We start from the raw sequence: 18,756 nt of genomic DNA, 5'->3' as shown, positions 1-18,756 counted from the left end.
GCTGTTCCAAAACCAGCCTCAGTCTGGAACCTCCCTTGACATACTTCTAACCCTGAAGCCAGGTATTGTATAGTGCTGGCTGGGGCCCTACGCCCAGCAAGACAACCTTGTTCTAAAAGTTCTCGTTAGCAGTTGGCAGAAGCCAGTGAAAGCCAGGTGCTGGCCCTCCCATCATTCCCCATGGTGGGGTGGTCACCACCATCTTACAATGGGAACCTGAGCTCAGAGAGGCCTCAGGACACCCAGATGTGACCACAGCCCAGACTGTCTCTGTGACTGTGTGTGTCTCAAGCCTTGATGTTCTCACTCACAGAATGAGGTCACTGACAGAGTCCAGCCCATAGAGTTGCAGCTAAAACTAAAACACACACACACACACACACACACACACACATACACACAAAGATGCTTTTCAGCCTGCTCAACAGTCACCACAAACCAGGTGACTACCCACTTTAGTACTTACTATGGGGGACAGGGAACAGAGACACAAGGCTCTTGCCATGCAGGTGGCTGTGGGCTCCCTTGGCACTGGGCATTCTTCACCCACTTAGTTTGAGCTTGATCCTGGCAGCTGTAGGTCACCCAGCGCAGGCCTGGAAGGGCAGAGCAGAGACTCAACCTTCTCCACACGGGGTCCAGCAGGGCTGGAGGTATCCTGTGCCTTACCTGCCCCACAGCTCACTGAGCATGGCCCGTACTTAGCAGCCCAAACCCACGCTGCCTGCTGCTGCAGTTGGAAGTAGGTAAAGGTGATGTCTGGGTGCGTAAGATCCCCATATTCTCCTCCATATCTTCTGTACACCTATATCCAGATAGATGGGAGCTCAGGTACTTAACAGGGCACACCCTGGGGTCTCTGTCACAACCATCTGTCCGGAAAGCATTCATGTTCCCAGACTCCAGGAGGCAGACAGGATTTGAGTGTCAAAGGGCTTTGAGAAATGTGGGACAGAGGAGGTGTGTACCAAGGAGGTGGTAGGTGGTATTATAGGGTATTATGGGAGTGTTGATGAGGTTGGGGACAGACTACAGCCAAGGAGGTCAGGAGTATTGTCAGGGCAGGGAATGGTCCAGCAAAAGGGTTCCAGGCCAGGATATAAGATGAAGGCTTAGGCCGTTTCAGCTTTGGCCCATCTACATACACCTTCTTTAGCAGAGCACACAGAGACTCACACAGATGAGCCACATCTTTGAGGACCACCCCTACAGAAGATCTTTCAGGGCCTCATGTGCCTCTGCTCTTGCCCTCTGTCCCCTGAAGGGTCCCCACGTGCCTGGTACAGGAACCTCCTTTCTTGGCCCATTTCACGTTTCAGAGGACTTCCCAGGGCCAGTCCTTCAGCTCCTCCACACTTTTCTGGTTGAGGAGTGGTCCCTGATTCCAGCATTAATTCTACTGTCTTACTCTCAGACCTCCGAGGCCTTCTGCATGCCCTGGATATGGGCATATATTTATACTGACTTGTCGTACACTAATCCTGTGAGTGGCTCTCATTTCATTTCATCTTATAAAGAGCCTCGCTTGAAAAGTCCTGAAAGGACTGCCGCAAGGGTTAATAAATGAGTGACTGAATTACAGACAAACAAGCAGACACCAGGAGTCACCAGGAGAGGCCCCACCCCCGCAGCCTGGCTGATTGATGACCTGGATCTCAATGTCATCCCGGACAGGTCCCCGGATGTGAATCTCCTCTAAGCGGGGCAGCTGGTCCTCCGTGAGAGTCACTCTGTACTCCACGCGGTAGTCCTCCAGAAGGGAAGGGTACGTGATGTTAGGCGAGATGCTGCTCTTCCCTGCCACAATGTAGTGGCCCTGGATCCTCACCGCTTTGAGAACAGAGCCGTCAGCACTGTGGGGTGATCGCCACCCCTCTTCACAGGCCAGCAGCCTACTCAGTGGGACAGGACCACTCTTCACAGTGCAGGCTTGTGGCCGACAGCAAGACAAGAGGCAGGGGGCTCTCTGCCAGCAGGGTCTAATGTGCCCTTAGCTCCTCCCAAGGTTCTAAATCCGCCCCCCCCCCAAGAAACCCTAAGACTGTCTGCTGTCTCAGACGGCATCTTTATTAACCAAATCCCTCTTTCTGCATGTACAGAGCTGCCAAATAAAACCACTGAGGAGCCTTTCCCACAGTGCTGGCTCCATGCCCCTGTCCAGAATCTGGTGAGGACTGTGGCTTCTGCCTTAGACTGAATGTGCTCACACAAGGCTCTTAGATCCCTTCCATGGGGTCTAAGGTCAGAGGCTAGCCTCTGAGACAAAGGAAAAGTCTATGGGACAGGATCTTCAAAAGGAGTCCAGTGAACCATCTGACTCTTAAAGGGCCAGATCCCTGAGATGGTTGCCACGCTCTGTTTCTAGAAAGCACCAGTTCCTGGGGCCTGGGGCTGTCAAACTGCTCCACTGCCCCATACCCACCCCTGCCCCATGCTCAGCTTCCACCTAGGATAAGCTTAGCTGTGAGCGTATCAGCTCTGGGGCAGGGGGTCTGGGGAGTTGGTGTTCTTCCCACCTTGCAGTGGGTGTCAGGAGTGAAGGCATGTAAAAGACTAAGACATGGGTGGCTAAGTGCAGGGAAGGATCTCCCGTCATCTCACCCAAGTGTGTGAAGAGCGGCCTGCGGTTGACGATGTGCACACTGGTCATGTTCGGAGTAACTATCAGGAACGTGACATATTCTAGGGACAAGCATAGCAAGAGAGTTGCTTGGGTTTCGTGGTCACCTAGACCACTACCAAAGAAGACAGGCCTAGCTGGACAGACCTGAGTGGTATCATTGGGCTGGTTTCGGTGGCAATGGATCCCCATCATAGGAAGAGGGGGATCTCCATCAAGACCAGATTAGGGGGCCACCTGCAAGGACATTGCCCAGGCAAGGAGTATAGACCAGAGCCAAGGTTCTCAGCTGAGGGCACAGCCAGAGAGGCGGGGCTCAAGTTTTGTTTTGTTTTGTTTTGTTTTCTGATCTTGCAAGTCAGTACTGGCAAAAGATTTTTCACTGTATATATACAGAGCAAAGTCAAGCTTGTATCCCTGCTGTCCACTGAGTCCTCCTGCTGGGACTCCTGAGTGGGAAGGAGGTGACCTGACAATTATTCAGAGTCTGCTACTTCTCTCTCTTTTCCCCTCATCACAGCTATGGCGAGGGACTTAGTGGGGTGCTGCAAGCCTGGTTGCAGAGGCAATGTTGCTGGAGTTTGAGATGTCAGAGAAGAATAAACCGAAATACACAGGGAGATGCCGAGTGCTGAGCCAGCATGTGGGGGCCGTGACCTGAGTGACCCAGGCTAATGCGGACTGCCGGGGACCCCACCCCATATGAGGGCAGGCCTACCTACCTCTGGCTCTCCCAGAAGTGAAAGAGCCATTTTGTGAACTGCAGGTGCTGTTGTCTCCTCCACACACCTGACAGGCATCCCAAACCTTCTGGGAGTCCATCCTGCCATCACAGCCAAAGGTCTGTGCAAAGGGGGACATTGGAAAACCTGTGTCATTGGGGTGCTAGTTTCCCTGGTGCCACAACCTGGCTGGCTGTGAGACTCTGGGATTCACAAAACTCTGTAACTGACATCTGTGTAATCCTGAGGGAGCTCCCATGATAACTTTCCTGTTTGGGCTGTAATACAGGCTGACTCCAGGTTCCATCCTATTCCCAACAACACACCCTAGCAAAGCCAGGGCAGCTCCACTGAGATAGCCCATAGATCATCTCCCCTTTCCTCTCGCCCAGAAGCCTTTGACTAGGACAGGAAAGCCTTGAGTCCATAAGGACAGAGGGGCACCTGGGTTGTCCACACACCTACCCTGCAGCTGCCCAATAAACAGAGGCTTAGGGTCCCATCTTCCTGAGGACCACTCGGCACACAACGGGTCCCATCTAGAAAACTGTCTCCACGGCTGACAATGAAGCTTTCTCCAACAGCCCAGCACATGTGTCTGCACAGAGTATCCCCTGGAAGGGCAGAGTAGCAAGGAAGTCTGCTGTTCAGAGATAAACAAGGTCAGTGAGCTACGTAGAAAGTTCCTTTGGGACTTGCTATTGTAATCCTGCCAGACCAGGTCCAAGTAGGCTGTCCTTTCAGGCTCAACTAACTACATACTTTGCACATGTAGCCAGGGCCACTGTTTTTCTTCCAAGGTCATATTATAGTCAACTCTCATAATCATGGCTACTGGGTTATTATCCATGAATCACGTGGGCATTTCCCCTGAAGTATCTCCCTATATCCCTCTAGCAAGCCCAGAGAAGATGCTTCTAAAATAGAACCTTTCTGCTTATTATCTGAGGAGTCCAGAACAAACCAGAGAGCCATACATGGTCCATGGGATGCCAGAGCATGAGTCAAGCCTGTCAACCAGCATCCGAGTGATGCTGGTTAATGCCAGTTTTTCAGCTTGACAGGATCTACAGTCACCACCTAGAAGACAAGCCTCTAAATGCTGTAAGAAATTATGTGGATGATGTTAGTTTCTGGTCCTACCTTCGAGAGACTATTTTGATTAGATTAATTGAGGGAAGACCCATCCTAAAAGTGGGCAGTATCATTTCATGAACTGAGGTCCTATCCTGAATAAGACAGGCAAAGCAAGCTGAATGCAACCACCACCACCCACTCTGAGTGTCTGTCTGTCTGTCTGTCTGTCTCTGTTTCTCTTTCTCTGTTTCCTGGCTTCAGGTGCAATATGATTAGCTCCCTGTCTCCTGCTGCTATAACTTCCCTGACACATGCATTTGAGTCAGACTAAATCCCTAATTGTGTTGGGGTATTTTATCTCTTATCTCAGCAGCAAGATAAAGAAGGCACTGGCTAACCTGAAGTCTCCAGGGCCTTGCTCTCCCAGGCCCCACAGCTCACCTTGACTGTACTGCACAGCTGCATCCCAGTGGTAGAAGGAGGCACTGCCTTGGGAAAGCTGCAGTGGCTGTCTGTCTGTCTGGGCACACTGCTCGGACATGAACTCCAGCTGAGTCTTCTCACAAGCCTGGCCGGAGGAGGCAGAAGACAGGTGGTCCGGGTGGGGTCCTGGCCAATGGGAGGCAGCATGCATCCTGCATGCAGGTTCAAGAGAAGAGTGACTCAGCCCCAGGCTGTGGCTACTCTCTGCTCTGTAGTCTATAGGTGACCGCATGGGGAGATTCCAGATAATCTGTTAAGGACACAGCAGCAGCAGCAGGAAGAGAAAAACAGGACACAGTGCGGCACTTTGGGTCTGGGGTTCCAAGTCCTGAACCCTAAGAAATGTGGCTGAACTGTATATTTGCTTCCTAGGTTCATCCAGGGCAGAAACTGAGAAACTGCAGACACGTTGCTCTGCCTCACTGCACTGGGAAGGATAGGCTTGCAGTAGACCACATGGGGAGAGATGGCAACCACAGCAGAAAAGGGCAAGGACTAGGCTGGGGCGGATCGCTACACACTGAATGCTCTGGCAGCCAGCAGTCATCTGAAGCACAGAAGAGATTGGAACAGAATGGAAAAAAATCGTTCTACCTCATGCCAACTAGGACAAACTCGCGTGTGTAGGAGAAAACATGGAGACACTGGAATCCTCGTATACTGATGGTAAGAATACAAAATGGTAAAATGGTATCGGCATGAAGAGAGACAAGATTGTTTAAAGCTAGCTGTGGTGGTACAGGCCTTTAATTCCAGGACGTGGGATGCATTGACCGGTGACTCTCTGTGAGTTCAAGGTCAGCCTGATCTATAGTAAGTCCCAGCTACAAAGTAGAAACCCATCTCAAAAAAGCAGGGAGGGGCCTGAAGATGATGGCTCAGCAGCTAGAATCCCTTACTGCTCTTGTGGAGGATTCAGGTTCAGTGTTGAGCCAGCACACACATGTCAAGTGACTTAACTATGACTCCAACTCCAGGTGATCCAACACCCTTTTATGGCCTTCAAAGGTACACACACACACACACACACACACACACAAGTGGGTATACACACAGAGAGACATACACACATACACAAACATGGCTTTTTAAAAGGAGGAAAAATATAAAAGCTAAGCATAGAATTTCTACACAAGCAGCAACTTTTACTTTGGGCTTTCCTATGGTTTTCCAAAATCCATGATGTGCTCAGTGCCAAGAGGTATGCCTGGAGAAGTTAAAGGTCTCAGGGACTCCACCCACATAATTAGAACTGGACTTTTATGAAAGGGCTAGAGGCCTCTGCGGCAAGACTTCTGTTCCTTTTGTCCCCTCTACCCTGTGAGAACCATGTACTCTGGACTTCTGTAGGATAGGGCAACAGGGACCACTGAGAAGTGGGTACAAGTTCGCCAGGGCCTTTCTTGGACTTCCAGACTCCAATAATCATGAGAAATTAATTTCTGTTGTTGACAAATGACTCTGCCTGTGGTGTTTTGTCACAGAAGGTCAAGCCAACTGAAGCCAACTCATTTACAGGAGCTGGACTCACTGTAGCCAAAAAAGAACAAATGACCCAAACAATGGAAATGAAGAAGAAAACCAGGAGCGCCATCCATTTCATGGACTGATCTCTAGCTTCAAATGGGAGCAATGTACTGATCGTGATACAGCAGAGAAAACTCTCAGAAATGCTCGGCTATATCAAAGACACTGTAAGATGGTGTTAAATGAGATGCTCAGAACAAGCAGATGCATGCGACAGAAAGCAAGTTGAAGCTGCTGGGTGGGAAGGGGGGCTGCTTACTGCTTCACCTCTGGGATGAGGGAAGTGTTTGGAACCAGAGAGAGGCAGTATTTGTGAGACAGCACCCCTTGTGTGTTCAGTCCCTCTGCACTGTGCACTTTGAAATGGTTAACTAAACAAGGCGCATTTCACAGAGATGTCATCTCAGAGGTGACTAGATACTCTGGGGGGAAAGCAGTCACATGGTGTCTTTGCTAATCACTGTGTCCCTCAAAAGGGAGGCATGAGCCCATGGGACAGCCGTTCTGGTGACTACCTCTTATCTACCCTCTCAGCTAGAAGACCAGCCTACCTGCATGTTGCACAGTTTAGCCTGGAGGTCCTCGCCCACACATGCACGTCCCCCAAATGCAGGCCTGGAAATGTGCCCAGAACAAAGGGGATGAGAAGTGACCACTGCTGCTCCCAGAGAATGGGACGCAACCATCTTCCTTTTAGGAGAACCTTCTGTACCTGGGGTTGTTGCACCGCCGTCTCCTGGTGATCACACCTCCTCCGCAGGATCGGGAGCAAGGACTATGGGGGCCCCAGCTAGACCAGTGTCCATGTACCGCAGCCACGGGGGCCAGCTCAGCTAGGGAGCGACAGCGAGCCTTGGAGCACCACTGCAAAGTCAAACAGCTCTGTGTCCCTTTCCCACAGGGACCCAGAAGACATGGGATGCAACCAGCGATGCAACCAGCATGCCCAGTGACCCTAACACACTGAGGACCTCTACAGAACGCAGTCTCCCGTCACACATAGAGACTTCTAACACAGGGACCGTACCCCTCATTGGAATCCTTAGCACACAGAGAGATCTCACTGACAGGGAGCACGCCATCAGTACATAAGGACCACACACAGGGTCTTCCAACGGACATAGGGATCTCCCAAAGCATACAGAGACCTCACACACCGATTCCTTCTAAAGAGAGGCACAGGGCACAATCACATACCTTATTCTGTTTGGGAGCAAATGCTAAAGGGAAGACATCAGGCTGCCAAGTACTCAGTGAAAAGGGAAATTAACCCTAGGGAGATGGTGTAGGCAAAGAGCAAGGGTGATCTGAGTGGGGATGCTTGGAGCTTCCTGTCACTCAACAGACTATGTATGCTCTGTGTATGACAGAGGGCTGGAGGAGGGAGTGGCTGAGAAGTGGTACCGAGCTCTGGAGTGAAGACCCCACTCAGGAAAAGCACCCACCCCACTCTCTCTCCCCTACACACAGACTCCCCGCCCCTCGATAGCTTCATCCCTCCCACTACTCCAACCTTCTCCACACCACATTCTGTCCCATCCAGAAGAGGAACAAGGAGGCGGCTGCAGCTGCTTTGGTCCAGGGGGTCTGTGTGGCAGGAAAGAGCCTGGCATACATCCTAAGAGAGATCCACAAGTGCTTCACTAAGAGGTCGCCTGCTTAGTGTCCCTTCCAGGTGAGTGACACCCTGATCAGATGAGTGGCCTAGGAGAAGAACCCCAGCTGACTGACTTGTCCATTAGGAACAAGGATGGAACTTCCTGGGGCCAGTCATGCTTCTAGGGGCCATGAAAATGTCTGAATATTTTAAACCAGAAGAGAAAAATAAACTCGTAAATAAAAGATTCACATTCTAACATGGGTCAATAAACATAATAATTCAGAGACTTGTACGTTTTACAAAAATACTAAATGTAACTTTTTAAATATAAGGTCTCTAGCCCAGGCTAGCCTATGTAGCCTATGTTGACTTCTGCCTCCTCCCCACCTCCTTCCCCTGCCTCCACCTCTAGAATTCTGGGATTACATATATGTGCTACCATGCCCAGTTTATTCGACCCACGACAAGATTTGGGGCTTTGAATACACACCAGTAAAGCAAACACTTTACCAACTAACCTGTATGCCCAGCCCCTAAACATAATTCTTAATGCATCTCTGGAAGAAGAAAGGGGCTTGTCTGTGCAGAGGGAAAAGGAGGAAGTCTGCCTTGGGAAACTCTGGCCTCTGCATTTCCTTCTGTCGTGAGCCACAATGCTACTTCTCTGTGTGGAGCCTAAGAGGCCTCTGTCTCTTAGAAGCCCTGTATGCTGAGCCTACCTCCACAGGTTAAATACCTTTGTACTAGGAACAACTAGAAACATAATCTTTGAGACAAAATCAACAAAAATGTGGGGACATTAGTTCTTTTTTAAAGTTTGATATGTCCAAGAGGAGGGTAGGTAAGATGGGTAAAAATGATTATGATGCAAGCCTAGTGACCTGAGTTCAACACCCAGAGCCTAAAAGAAAAGGAAAGAATTCAGTCAGCACAGCTGTCTTCTCACCCCCTAAAGTGTACTGTGGCACACTCACACACACATGTGCAGTTCTTAACAATAAATTGAACTCAAGCATTAGACAAGACCAGGCACATATCTGAACTGTGAGCATCAGACAAGTGAGCCCCGTAGTGGTCCTCACCTCTGCCTGACCCCACTGGGGGTCAGTGCACTGAGAGGAAGGGAGTTGGGTAGAGTGAGACGGGCTGTGATGGATGGGTAGACTCACCAGACCCTCCCTGGAGAAGGAGCAAGCGACAGCCCCAGAGCCGAAAGCCACACGGCACTGATCGTCTGCACTGTGATAGAGGCCAGGCAGTGACGCCAGCTGGTGCCATGTATGTGGTGTGTGCAGCCCGGGCAGGTCCCAGAAGCAGTGCATTTTCCCTGTGCTGTGACAGATCAAGCAGAGCTTAGGACCTGAGTGGACATCAATGGAGTCAGAGTAAAGCAGCAGATGTGGGGCTGGGGCTGTTAGCTGGGTAGAATGTAGAGTGGAACAGGTGGAGGGGGTGTTGAAAGGGGGATGGAGGAGACCATGGACCAGTGGACGGGAAAGGTCTACCATAGAAGGGTGGAAGGCGAGGCAGGGGAGGTAGAGAACAAGGGACAATTGAGGGGTGGGCCCAGGAGTGGAATGGGATAGAAGAGTGGGTTCAAGAAAGTGGGGGAAGAATGAGGATCAGAGGGCATGGAGGGACTGTGGGGGAACAGAGTGGGGGTGGAGACAGGAAATAATAGCAAAGAGTGGATGGGATGAAGGCTCCAGGGCACGGTGAGAGTGACAGCCCACCCTGTCTAGGCGGAGGCTGTACCTGAGCAGGTACTGCAGCTGCCTTTGGCTGCAGGTGGACCACTCCAGGGCCCCTCCGGTAGGTACTGCACCATCAGATGCCATCACGTGGCCACTGGCCTCACAGGTGCTGGCACTGCCTGGAGCACCATCATGGTCCAGCCCGAAGCTGTGGGCAGAAGAAATTCTGAGAGTAGCCAGCTGGGGCTGGGCCAGGGCCACCTTTGTGTCCCCTGGACCTGGACCCTGCTACTAGCTAAGCCAGCCCAGCAGGAGTCCTGGAGGGCCTGCCTCAGTTTCCCACCTATATGAGAAAGGGAGAAGAGCTGGTTGAGTAGGCTCTTTCTTCCTTTGGCTAATAAATAGCAAAAAGCTTTGATGATAGACCAGCTGACCGAATCCATGGTTACAAGTCTAGGGTTTAGAAGTGGGAACTGGACAGGTTACCCTTCTGGTGGCTGATGGCCTGGCTGTGATTGGTGTTGGGAAGTCCATCCACACTGCAGCTACCTTGTGGTTGAAAAGACCAAGAAGATGTTGCTACCTTCCTTTTTGTTCCTAGATGGTAGTTTTTTTGAGGCAATATCATCCCCACACTTTATGCAGAACAGACTTAGGAACCTAAGAGGTTGGAGGAGGGGTGAGGCAGTCCAAGAGCTGTTGGGGCCAGATCCTGTGGGAAGTCTGGAGAGCCTGGTTCTCACCTCGGGAGCCAATACCAGCGCAGAGGCTACCAGAAAGGAAACTTTCATCTTATGCTCTGCAAATTCCTATATCATTTGATATAATATAACAACTGGATATTATTTTCCTAACAGCAGTAGGTAAAACAACTAAAAATCAAAAAAAAAAAAGAGAAATATGTCACTCTAGATAAAATGATAACACACAGGAATAAAGATTTGCCAACAAGAATACATACTACACGCAGAAGCAAAGACTCAAAAACACTGTAACTGTGCAACGGGGGGGGGGGGGATTCAGTTGTTGTGTGTATAAAACAAACAAAAACACAAAACATAAGAGATCTGTAAGCTGGGAAATATGTGGGATATATTGATATATTAAAAGACAAGAGTTATGTGGGCTGGTGACACACACCTGTAATCCTACCCAGATGGCCAGGTGGCCTGTGAGATCCTGTCTTAAAAACCACAATAGAATCAAAATAACAATGGATTGCAGAAGCCTGCCATGTGCCTATTAATGACCAAAATCAAACGTAACTCTGAAAAGACATTTTCATAAGTGGTGTGTGGTCATTTAAATAAGAAAACACCCTCCCCCATTCATTTACATGTCAAGCCCCCAACTGATGATTAAGAGATTGTGGCTTTTTTGGAGTAGGTATGTGGCTAGAGGTGGGCTTTGAGGTTCCAAAAGCCCATGCCAGGCCCAGGCCTCTCTCTGCCTGCCTTCCTGTGGGTTAGGATATAAAGCTCTCGGCTACTGCTCCAGCACCAGGCTTGCCTGTGTACCACCATGCTCCCTGCTGTAGCGATCATGGCCTAACACTCTGAAATTGTAAGTCAGCCCCAATTAAACGCTTTCTTTTATCAGAGTTGCCTTGGTCCTGATGTCTCTTCACAGCATTAGAACTGTAACTATTGCACAGACTTAGAATAACCTTCAGTCTGTTTTTGTCTTTTCTGGAATTTCCGACAAGACTTCGATTCTGGATGGCTCAGTGGGTAAAGGCATTCACTACGCAAGCCTCACAATCTGAGTTCAAGTCCCAGAACTTATGTAAAGATGAGAACCAGCTTTGCAAAGTTATCCTCTGACATCTACATGCATGTTGTGGCATGATCCTTACCCCACATCATTCTTTCTTCAACACCTCTCTGTGTCTCTCTGTCACACACACACACACACACACACACACACACACACAATTTTTAAAACTTAAATATTAAATTATTATTTTCTCATTGTTGTTTATCTAGGGAAAAAGAGTTCATATTAATCACTCAGTGACCAAGAAGCATCAGATTTCCCCTATCTCAGTTTTCCCCTACTGAGACACTTAGATTAAGCAGTACAGGCTTCTGAGTTGGCTCTGCAAAGATTTGCTGCCTGCCTAGGGCACAGTCCTCAACCCTGGGGCTCAGACCAGCGCTCTGACCAGTCTGTGGATAACTGGTGAGACCACATACCTGTGCCCAATCTCGTGAGCAATGGTGACCCCTAGGTCGAAGCCAGTGTCCTCAGTGATAAGGCAACTCCAGGAAGGGGAGCAGGCACCACCCAGCTGGGTGACTCCCCGAACCTGCTGGTTACCATCAGACAACTCCAGGTCAAACCTTGATAAGAGGAAAAGAATCCCACAGATGGCTCCACCAGCCACATTGCTAGTACAGACAGCAGGAAAGCTCACAGTGCAGCCCTGCTAAGCAAGCTGCACCCCTGTGGGACATCAGATACCTGGTTATATAAAGAATCAGGTCAGCATGACTTGGGTCCCTGTCATCGTGGGGGTTGATCGTCTGGCTCCACTCACAGACACTCATCAAGGATGAGGTGATGTTGGTTGTGATATTCGGAGTACTCTAGAGAACAACCAAAGAACCCGTTTCTATGGAAGTGGTACCAAGGATGGTGCTGACTGTTGCCAGCATGCTTCTCAGTCGGTCCATATTATAAAAATTCTACTGCTACCCCACTTTACAGATGGAGAAACTGAGGCTCCAAGAAGCTCCTGGAGACCTGTCTGTCCAGCTAAGCCCCCCAGTTACCAGCCTCTACCAGTTCTGCAGGAAAGGATGAAGGGAATGGAGTCAGGGTTTGTACTTACCTCCGAGTCAGAGAGGATGACCAGCTTTACCAGGTGCACCTGGAACTGAGCCCCTAGGGATGGGTTTCTCAATAGTTCTGACCCCTGAAGAGGGCAACAGGGGATGGAAGGAAGAAGGAAGGGAAGAGTGAGAGAGGGAGGGGAGGAGGTGGGGGAGTAGGGAGGGAGAGGAGGAGGAAGGGAGGGGAGGAGGAAGGAAGGGGGACAACACACGATAATCACAGTGAGTCCAGGAGCCTCGGTGGCAGGAGTGGTGGTGAAGAGGATGCCCCATGGAGGCTAGGAAGGAAGCTGAAATCTTGTCTGTGTGGCAGGCTGTAGACAGTCAGACTAGACTCAGCCTTTCTCTAGTTCACGCCCTGGGAAGACCATCTTACACAAAGAGCTGTTTGCTGGACTAAGTTTGAATCTAAGTCCTGCCTCTGCCTAGCCTCTGCTAGTTCAGGTCACTAAGCAATGAGCCTCGGTTTCTTTAGAGGCTTTCTGTTTTACGAGGTAGAAATCAAGCTTTGCCTGGTTAGCAGGTTCAGAGAATAAAACTATAGATATCCTGGTTTAGGAACCACCACCTAGTCCTCCTAAACCAATGGTTCTCAACCTTCCTAATACTGTGACCTTTTAATATAGTTTGTGTTGTGTTGACCCCCCAACCATAAAATTGTTTTTGTTGCTACTTCATAACTGTATTTTGCTACTGTTGTGAATTGTAATCAAATATCTATATTTTTTTAATGGTTTTAGGGGTCATAATCCACAGGTTGAGAATTTCTGTCCTAATGCATATTAACAACTCTAAGGAGCCTGGATTTCCCTACTTAAAATTAAAGGGAAGAACCACAAAAGTTAAAGACTATGGTTTGCAGTTGGCAGAGGGAACCATTTGCACTAAGAAAACATTACCCAGGGGCCTGTATACAGAAAGCCTACAGGTTTGTCTGGCCTTGGACCACATCTGTAAATGGGAAGGAAAGCCTGGGGCAGACAGTGTGGCAGCAGGGAGGAGGGCTCTGAGACTGCTGAGGTGTATGCAAAGAAAACTCTGGAGCCATTCTAGAGAGAGAGACAGAGCTGGACCAGATGTTACCCCAGAGTCACAACCAGGGTCTCTTCATGACTACCACCACTCTCCTTTCTCTACAGCAGACCTGAGGAAACAGAAGGAGACTGGACCTGTTAGTCACTGACTGGAACTAGTACCTAGAATCAGTTTACCAATTTTTTTTCAATTGGTTTACATTTATTTATTTAATGTATGGGCACACATATAGAAGCCTTCTACCATGTGGGCTCTGGGACTGAATTCAGGTTATGCTTGGTGGCAATTGCTGAGACATGTTTGGGCTTATGCCCCCACACCCAACTTAACTCATTATTATTCTGAAGATACTGCTCCAGCAAATGGACCTAATCACGTTCTTTATATTGGTTCTACTTTTATTTTTTCATTTTTTGAGACAGGGTTTCTCTGTGTAGCCCTGGCTGTCTTGGAACTCACTTTGTAGACTAAGCTGGCCTCGAACTCATAGAAACTCACCTGCCTCTGCCTTCCAAGTGTTCATATTGGTTCTAGGGACACCAAATAAATGCTCATGAGCACCGTTTGTATAGTGTGAATTCCTGCTGGCCTGGGACACCCCTACCTCACCTGTGTTCTGTGTGTACCATAGTGTCCTCTCTAACAGGACACTGGGACACCCCTACCTCACCTGTGTCCTGTGTGTGCCATAGTGTCCTCTCTAACAGGACACTGGGACACCCCTACCTCACCTGTGTCCTGTGTGTGCCATAGTATCCTCTCTAACAGGACACTGGGACACCCCTACCTCACCTGTGTCCTGTGTGTGCCATAGTATCCTTTCTAACAGGACACTGGGACACCCCTACCTCACCTGTGTCCTGTGTGTGCCATAGTGTTCTCTCTAACAGGACACTGGGACACCCCTACCTCACCTGTGTCCTGTGTGTGCCATAGTATCCTCTCTAACAGGACACTGGGACACCCCTACCTCACCTGTGTTGTGTGTGTGCCATAGTGTCCTCTCTAACAGGACACTGGGACACTCCTACCTCACCTGTGTCCTGTGTGTGCCATAGTGTCCTCTCTAACAGGACACTAGGACACTTCTACCTCACCTGTGTCCTGTGTGTGCCATAGTATCCTCTCTAACCATTCTGACATACAGGTTAATGGTGTGAGGCTCCTCTGCTGTCCCACCCATTAGGTCACAGGGAGGAGGAGTGTGTAAGAATAACACCTATTCACACCTTGAGTGTGGAGCTCATCTGCCCTGTGCCTCCCTAAGAGGCTAGAGACCTGAAGGGAGAGCAGTGAGCACAGACTGAGCCTGCTGTTGGCCAAATTAACATTAGGGCAGAGCTGAGAGGCCACGGGAAGACCCCGTGGTTGAGAGGGATTCTCTGACTTTGTCTGCCTGTGCTGCAGGAAAGGGGAAGAGGAAGACAGTAGTGACCTCCCTTTTGCTTCAGGGCTATGAGCTCCAGCTAACCCTCAGCTTCTATGAGAGAGTTCAATGCACTGTTCAAATGGACTGAGTTTTTACATAAACAGAGGCCTGTGAGCAATGGCTGGAAGGGAGAGCCCACAGACCCACCAGAGGCCCTGAGCCCACCTTCCTGCACCAGCCATTACCAGCCCAGCATCACTCACGATATTGAGGTTAGTGAGCACATAGCGCTCTGTGTCTTCCTGGTGAGCCTGGTAAACATCGGGGCCCACAGCTACCAGGAGTTCCAGATGCAGAATGTCCTCCAAAGTCCTTCTCCGTCTCAGTCTCTGGAAGTGAGAGGAAGGATGGCCTGGGGGGCAGGGGGAGGAAGAGGCTGAGGACAAAGTTTTAGAAACCTGTGTTTAGAGCTAGCAGGGAGGGGCTGACCAGTCAAAAGGCCAATTTCATGTCCACTCCCAGGGCACAGTTCTTAGCCTGAGGAGTTGGTGAAAGTGTGGACAGGAGTCCCAGTGCAGGCTGGAAAGAAGGTAAAGAGTTCTTCTAGGCCCCCCACAACACAGCTTCCCAAGCCTCTCCTCACTGGAAGGGAGCAGGGCTTCAGTGAATAGAGGCTCTGCTTGAGACAGGATCCTCCTCCCCTGTGCCTCCCGCTGAGGAGAAGGCCAGGATTCTTTCTGTGGTGAGTGGGAGGGAAGCATGCAGGCACGAGACAAGGTCCTCATGGGAACCCTACTCTTCCAGGACCCAGATGGGTGGACTGCAAGCTGCCTACAGTCTTTGGACCTTGCCTAGGGGCTGGATCAGTTCTTGGCAAAGTCACGTAAGCCTTGAAGTGATTGTTCCATAAACGAGCCAACAGGAAGGAGGACAGACAGCTCTGGTCTCTGGACTCAGGCATCCAGCTCAGTGCTCACTGTTTTCTGGAGTACAAAGGCCTAGGAGCCCAGGGAACAGTGTCCTAGGCCTTCTGGAACCCAGACGTGGGAGGACCCAATGATCCAGACACTTAGTATCCTGCCGTGGCCTCAGAAAAACTGTAAGTGGGAGGCCATGCTCTAATCGCCTGTACCCTGAGTCCTGGCCTCACCTGTCTCTGGACCTTGCCAACAACTATTGGGTGTGTATATAGAGGCCAGAAGTCAGCTTCCGGTGTTGTTCCTCCGGAGCCACCCATCTTGTTTTTTAAGACAATCTCTCGCTGAGACCTGGGGCTCCTGAACTAGAGGTTGGCTGGTCTGTGTATTTTCCTAGCTCATAGTTAGAATTGAAAGGATTATGAAATAAACCGTTTGTAACCAGTTTTTCTGTGATCTTGGAATGATGCACACTGGGTTCTGCCTCTCTTCAGTACTGGAATTAGAAATGTGTGCTACCTTGCCCAGCTTTTCTATGTGACCACTAGGACTAGAACTTAGGCCCTCACGTTTCCACACGGAAGTACTTTACCAAGTGAGCTGGACCACAGTCTATCCCCAACCAAGGTTTTAATCAAAGCCACCAACTGTTCTTCTGAGGAAAGAATGGCATCCTGAGAGGCAGGGTTAGACGCTGTGGGAAAGCCTTCACCCGAGGAGCACTACAGGACAGGAACCACTGCTGCTTGGCCTGTCACTCACCTTGTTCCCAAAGAAGGAATAAATATTTACAGCTATGGTCAGAAACGGCAAGTTCCTGAAAATCAGCCAGCCCCCCTGCAGGCCATCCACAGGCTAAGGAGGCCAGCTGATGGACAAGCCCTCGCTTGTGATGCTAAACAGAAGCCTGGGGTCAGGAGCACAGGGCAGCCAGAACACCCAGAACAAATATTATCAACTTGGCAGGAAGCAATGACACCAATTAGGAGAGAGACATAGCTTCTCTTCCTCCTTCCATGACCACCAGAACCCTCATGGCTCTGACTCAGTGGGAACTCCCTCTGTCCCCCACCCAGGGCTCAAGAAACTCCCCTGGCTCAGAGCACATCAGGACAGCTACCTGTGAGTGAAGCTGTACGGCGGCCAAGGGAAGAAGATACGTCCTCGGGCTCCAGATCTTGAAGAAAGCTCTGCAAAACAAATGGTATAGATGTTAAAAGATGACGTCCCGGGTATCCCAACAATAGAGGAGGAGAAAGGAGACAAGGGCAAGAAGAGAGGACAACAGAGATATAGGGACAGAGAATGAGGGGGCAGTGCCTGGGCAGAGAGCAAAGGAGATCAGTCCACACAGGGCTGCAACAAAATGGAGTCTGTCTTGTTATCAGAGTAAATGAATTTTCTCACCTTTAAGCACCCCACCCACTGCACCCAAGAGCTTTGACAGCCCCTCTCGAAAGCGATTGCAACACTCAACACCAGATCTTGTATAATCCCACCTTCTGAAAATCAGAGAGCCCCCAGCAGCCCAGAATGAAGATGGCACCAGTGAGGGTCCCTCTGATACTGGCAGCATGAAAAGCCTGGCACATCCACCGTAGGCAAAGCTGCCTCATCCTTAGAAAAGGCAGCCGATGGCCGGACAGGAGCCCTGGTGACGGAGATTCTGGTGAGTGTGCAAAGTGACAGACTTCTCTTGCTGGCTGGGCGGGACGTCAGGCAGTGTTTACTCTTGGAAGCTTCCTCCCAGGAGGGTCTGGTCTAGCAGTTCAGTCTGGACAAGAGCAAGCCCTGGGGATGTGGGCTTGTGTGTAATAACAGGCCCTGGACTGCTCTTTTGGAATCTCTATAAGGAGGCACTAAAGACATGACAGTTCTGGCCCCCCCCCCCCCGCCTGCCTCTCCTCGGTCTCCTGTCCCTTGATCCCTGGCAGAGCCTGAGTCTCTCACTGCCCTGCACTAACACCCTGTGCCCTCAGCCCATTCCTCTGCCCCGATTCCTACCATCTTGGGACTATCTGCCTGGTCAGTACCTGCAGCTGGTAGGTGAGTCCTGACGCAGGTAAGTGGCCCTACATCTCCGCAAGCACTGTCACAAGTAGCCTGGCATCCCACTGCACCTCCTGGGAATTTCTCGTTCATTCGCTCCAAAGCACTCTCGCACACCCCTCCTTCTTCCACGGTACTCTGCCTCATTACAGGTCCTAAGCCACCATAATTGAAAGCCATAGGCTAAAAGTAACTTTCCCTCCTTATAAACTGAATTACCTTAGATATTTTATCGCAGTGATAGGAAACGGACTAGCACCCCTTAGTGATGACTACCTTTGTCTCCCCACATAAACCTGCACTGTTTCTTAGCCCCTGCACAGGGAGGATGTACACCCATCTGTGCTGGGCCAGATTGGCTCTGGGTATCTCCTACCCACTTGCTTCCTTGAGATGCATTTTTGTGAAGAAAAAAGAACTGTTTATTTTTATTCCTGTGTGTGTGTGTGCCTGCTTGTCTAATGTGTACCACTGTGTAAGTACAGGTGTCCTTAGAGGCCAGAACTGGCCGCCGAAACTCTAGTGTGGGTGTTGGGAATCAAACACCTGTGCTATGCAGAAAGAACAATGCAGAGACAACAGAATGACTCCTCAACTCCTAGGTTTTTGATTGTACTTTTGAATTGTGTGTAAATGTGTTATCACTATGGGAGTTGTGCACCAGAGTACAGTGCAGGACACCCCATATTCAGCTGAGCCACGTTTTCAGCTCCTGCAATGGGTAAGAAAGACATTGTACTGGACCCTGGGGAAGCAGCTATGAGCCAACTGTAGAACCATTATAGCTGCTCTGGGCAGAGAATCAATAACAAACTAACCAAATAGACAC

At 50.0% G+C, this 18,756-nt stretch overlaps 1 protein-coding gene across 2 annotated transcripts in view; it reads right to left on the bottom strand.

Annotated features, from left to right (window-relative positions):
• ADAMTS13 (ADAM metallopeptidase with thrombospondin type 1 motif 13) overlaps positions 1-17,494 on the bottom strand; it is a gene marked incomplete at its 5' end in the record, with an annotated part of 30,402 nt that extends 12,908 nt beyond the window's left edge. For both annotated transcript variants that reach the window (XM_080927331.1, XM_080927332.1), the window contains 18 exons: positions 467-596; positions 670-805; positions 1,649-1,830; positions 2,602-2,682; positions 3,343-3,463; positions 3,808-3,956; positions 4,861-4,987; positions 6,981-7,044; positions 7,142-7,293; positions 7,943-8,047; positions 9,199-9,361; positions 9,785-9,931; positions 11,919-12,065; positions 12,187-12,311; positions 12,557-12,640; positions 15,225-15,373; positions 16,999-17,068; positions 17,378-17,494. In XM_080927331.1, the coding sequence (XP_080783457.1) occupies positions 467-596; positions 670-805; positions 1,649-1,830; positions 2,602-2,682; positions 3,343-3,463; positions 3,808-3,956; positions 4,861-4,987; positions 6,981-7,044; positions 7,142-7,293; positions 7,943-8,047; positions 9,199-9,361; positions 9,785-9,931; positions 11,919-12,065; positions 12,187-12,311; positions 12,557-12,640; positions 15,225-15,373; positions 16,999-17,068; positions 17,378-17,494 (2,249 nt within the window). The remainder of the gene's footprint in view (positions 1-466; positions 597-669; positions 806-1,648; positions 1,831-2,601; positions 2,683-3,342; positions 3,464-3,807; positions 3,957-4,860; positions 4,988-6,980; positions 7,045-7,141; positions 7,294-7,942; positions 8,048-9,198; positions 9,362-9,784; positions 9,932-11,918; positions 12,066-12,186; positions 12,312-12,556; positions 12,641-15,224; positions 15,374-16,998; positions 17,069-17,377) is intronic.
• Between the last annotated feature and the right edge of the window lie 1,262 nt (positions 17,495-18,756).

This window comes from Micromys minutus, assembly GCF_963924665.1.
Source record: "Micromys minutus genome assembly, chromosome: 13".
NCBI classification, from domain to species: domain Eukaryota; kingdom Metazoa; phylum Chordata; class Mammalia; order Rodentia; family Muridae; genus Micromys; species Micromys minutus.
This window is presented reverse-complemented; position numbering and strand designations above follow the sequence as displayed.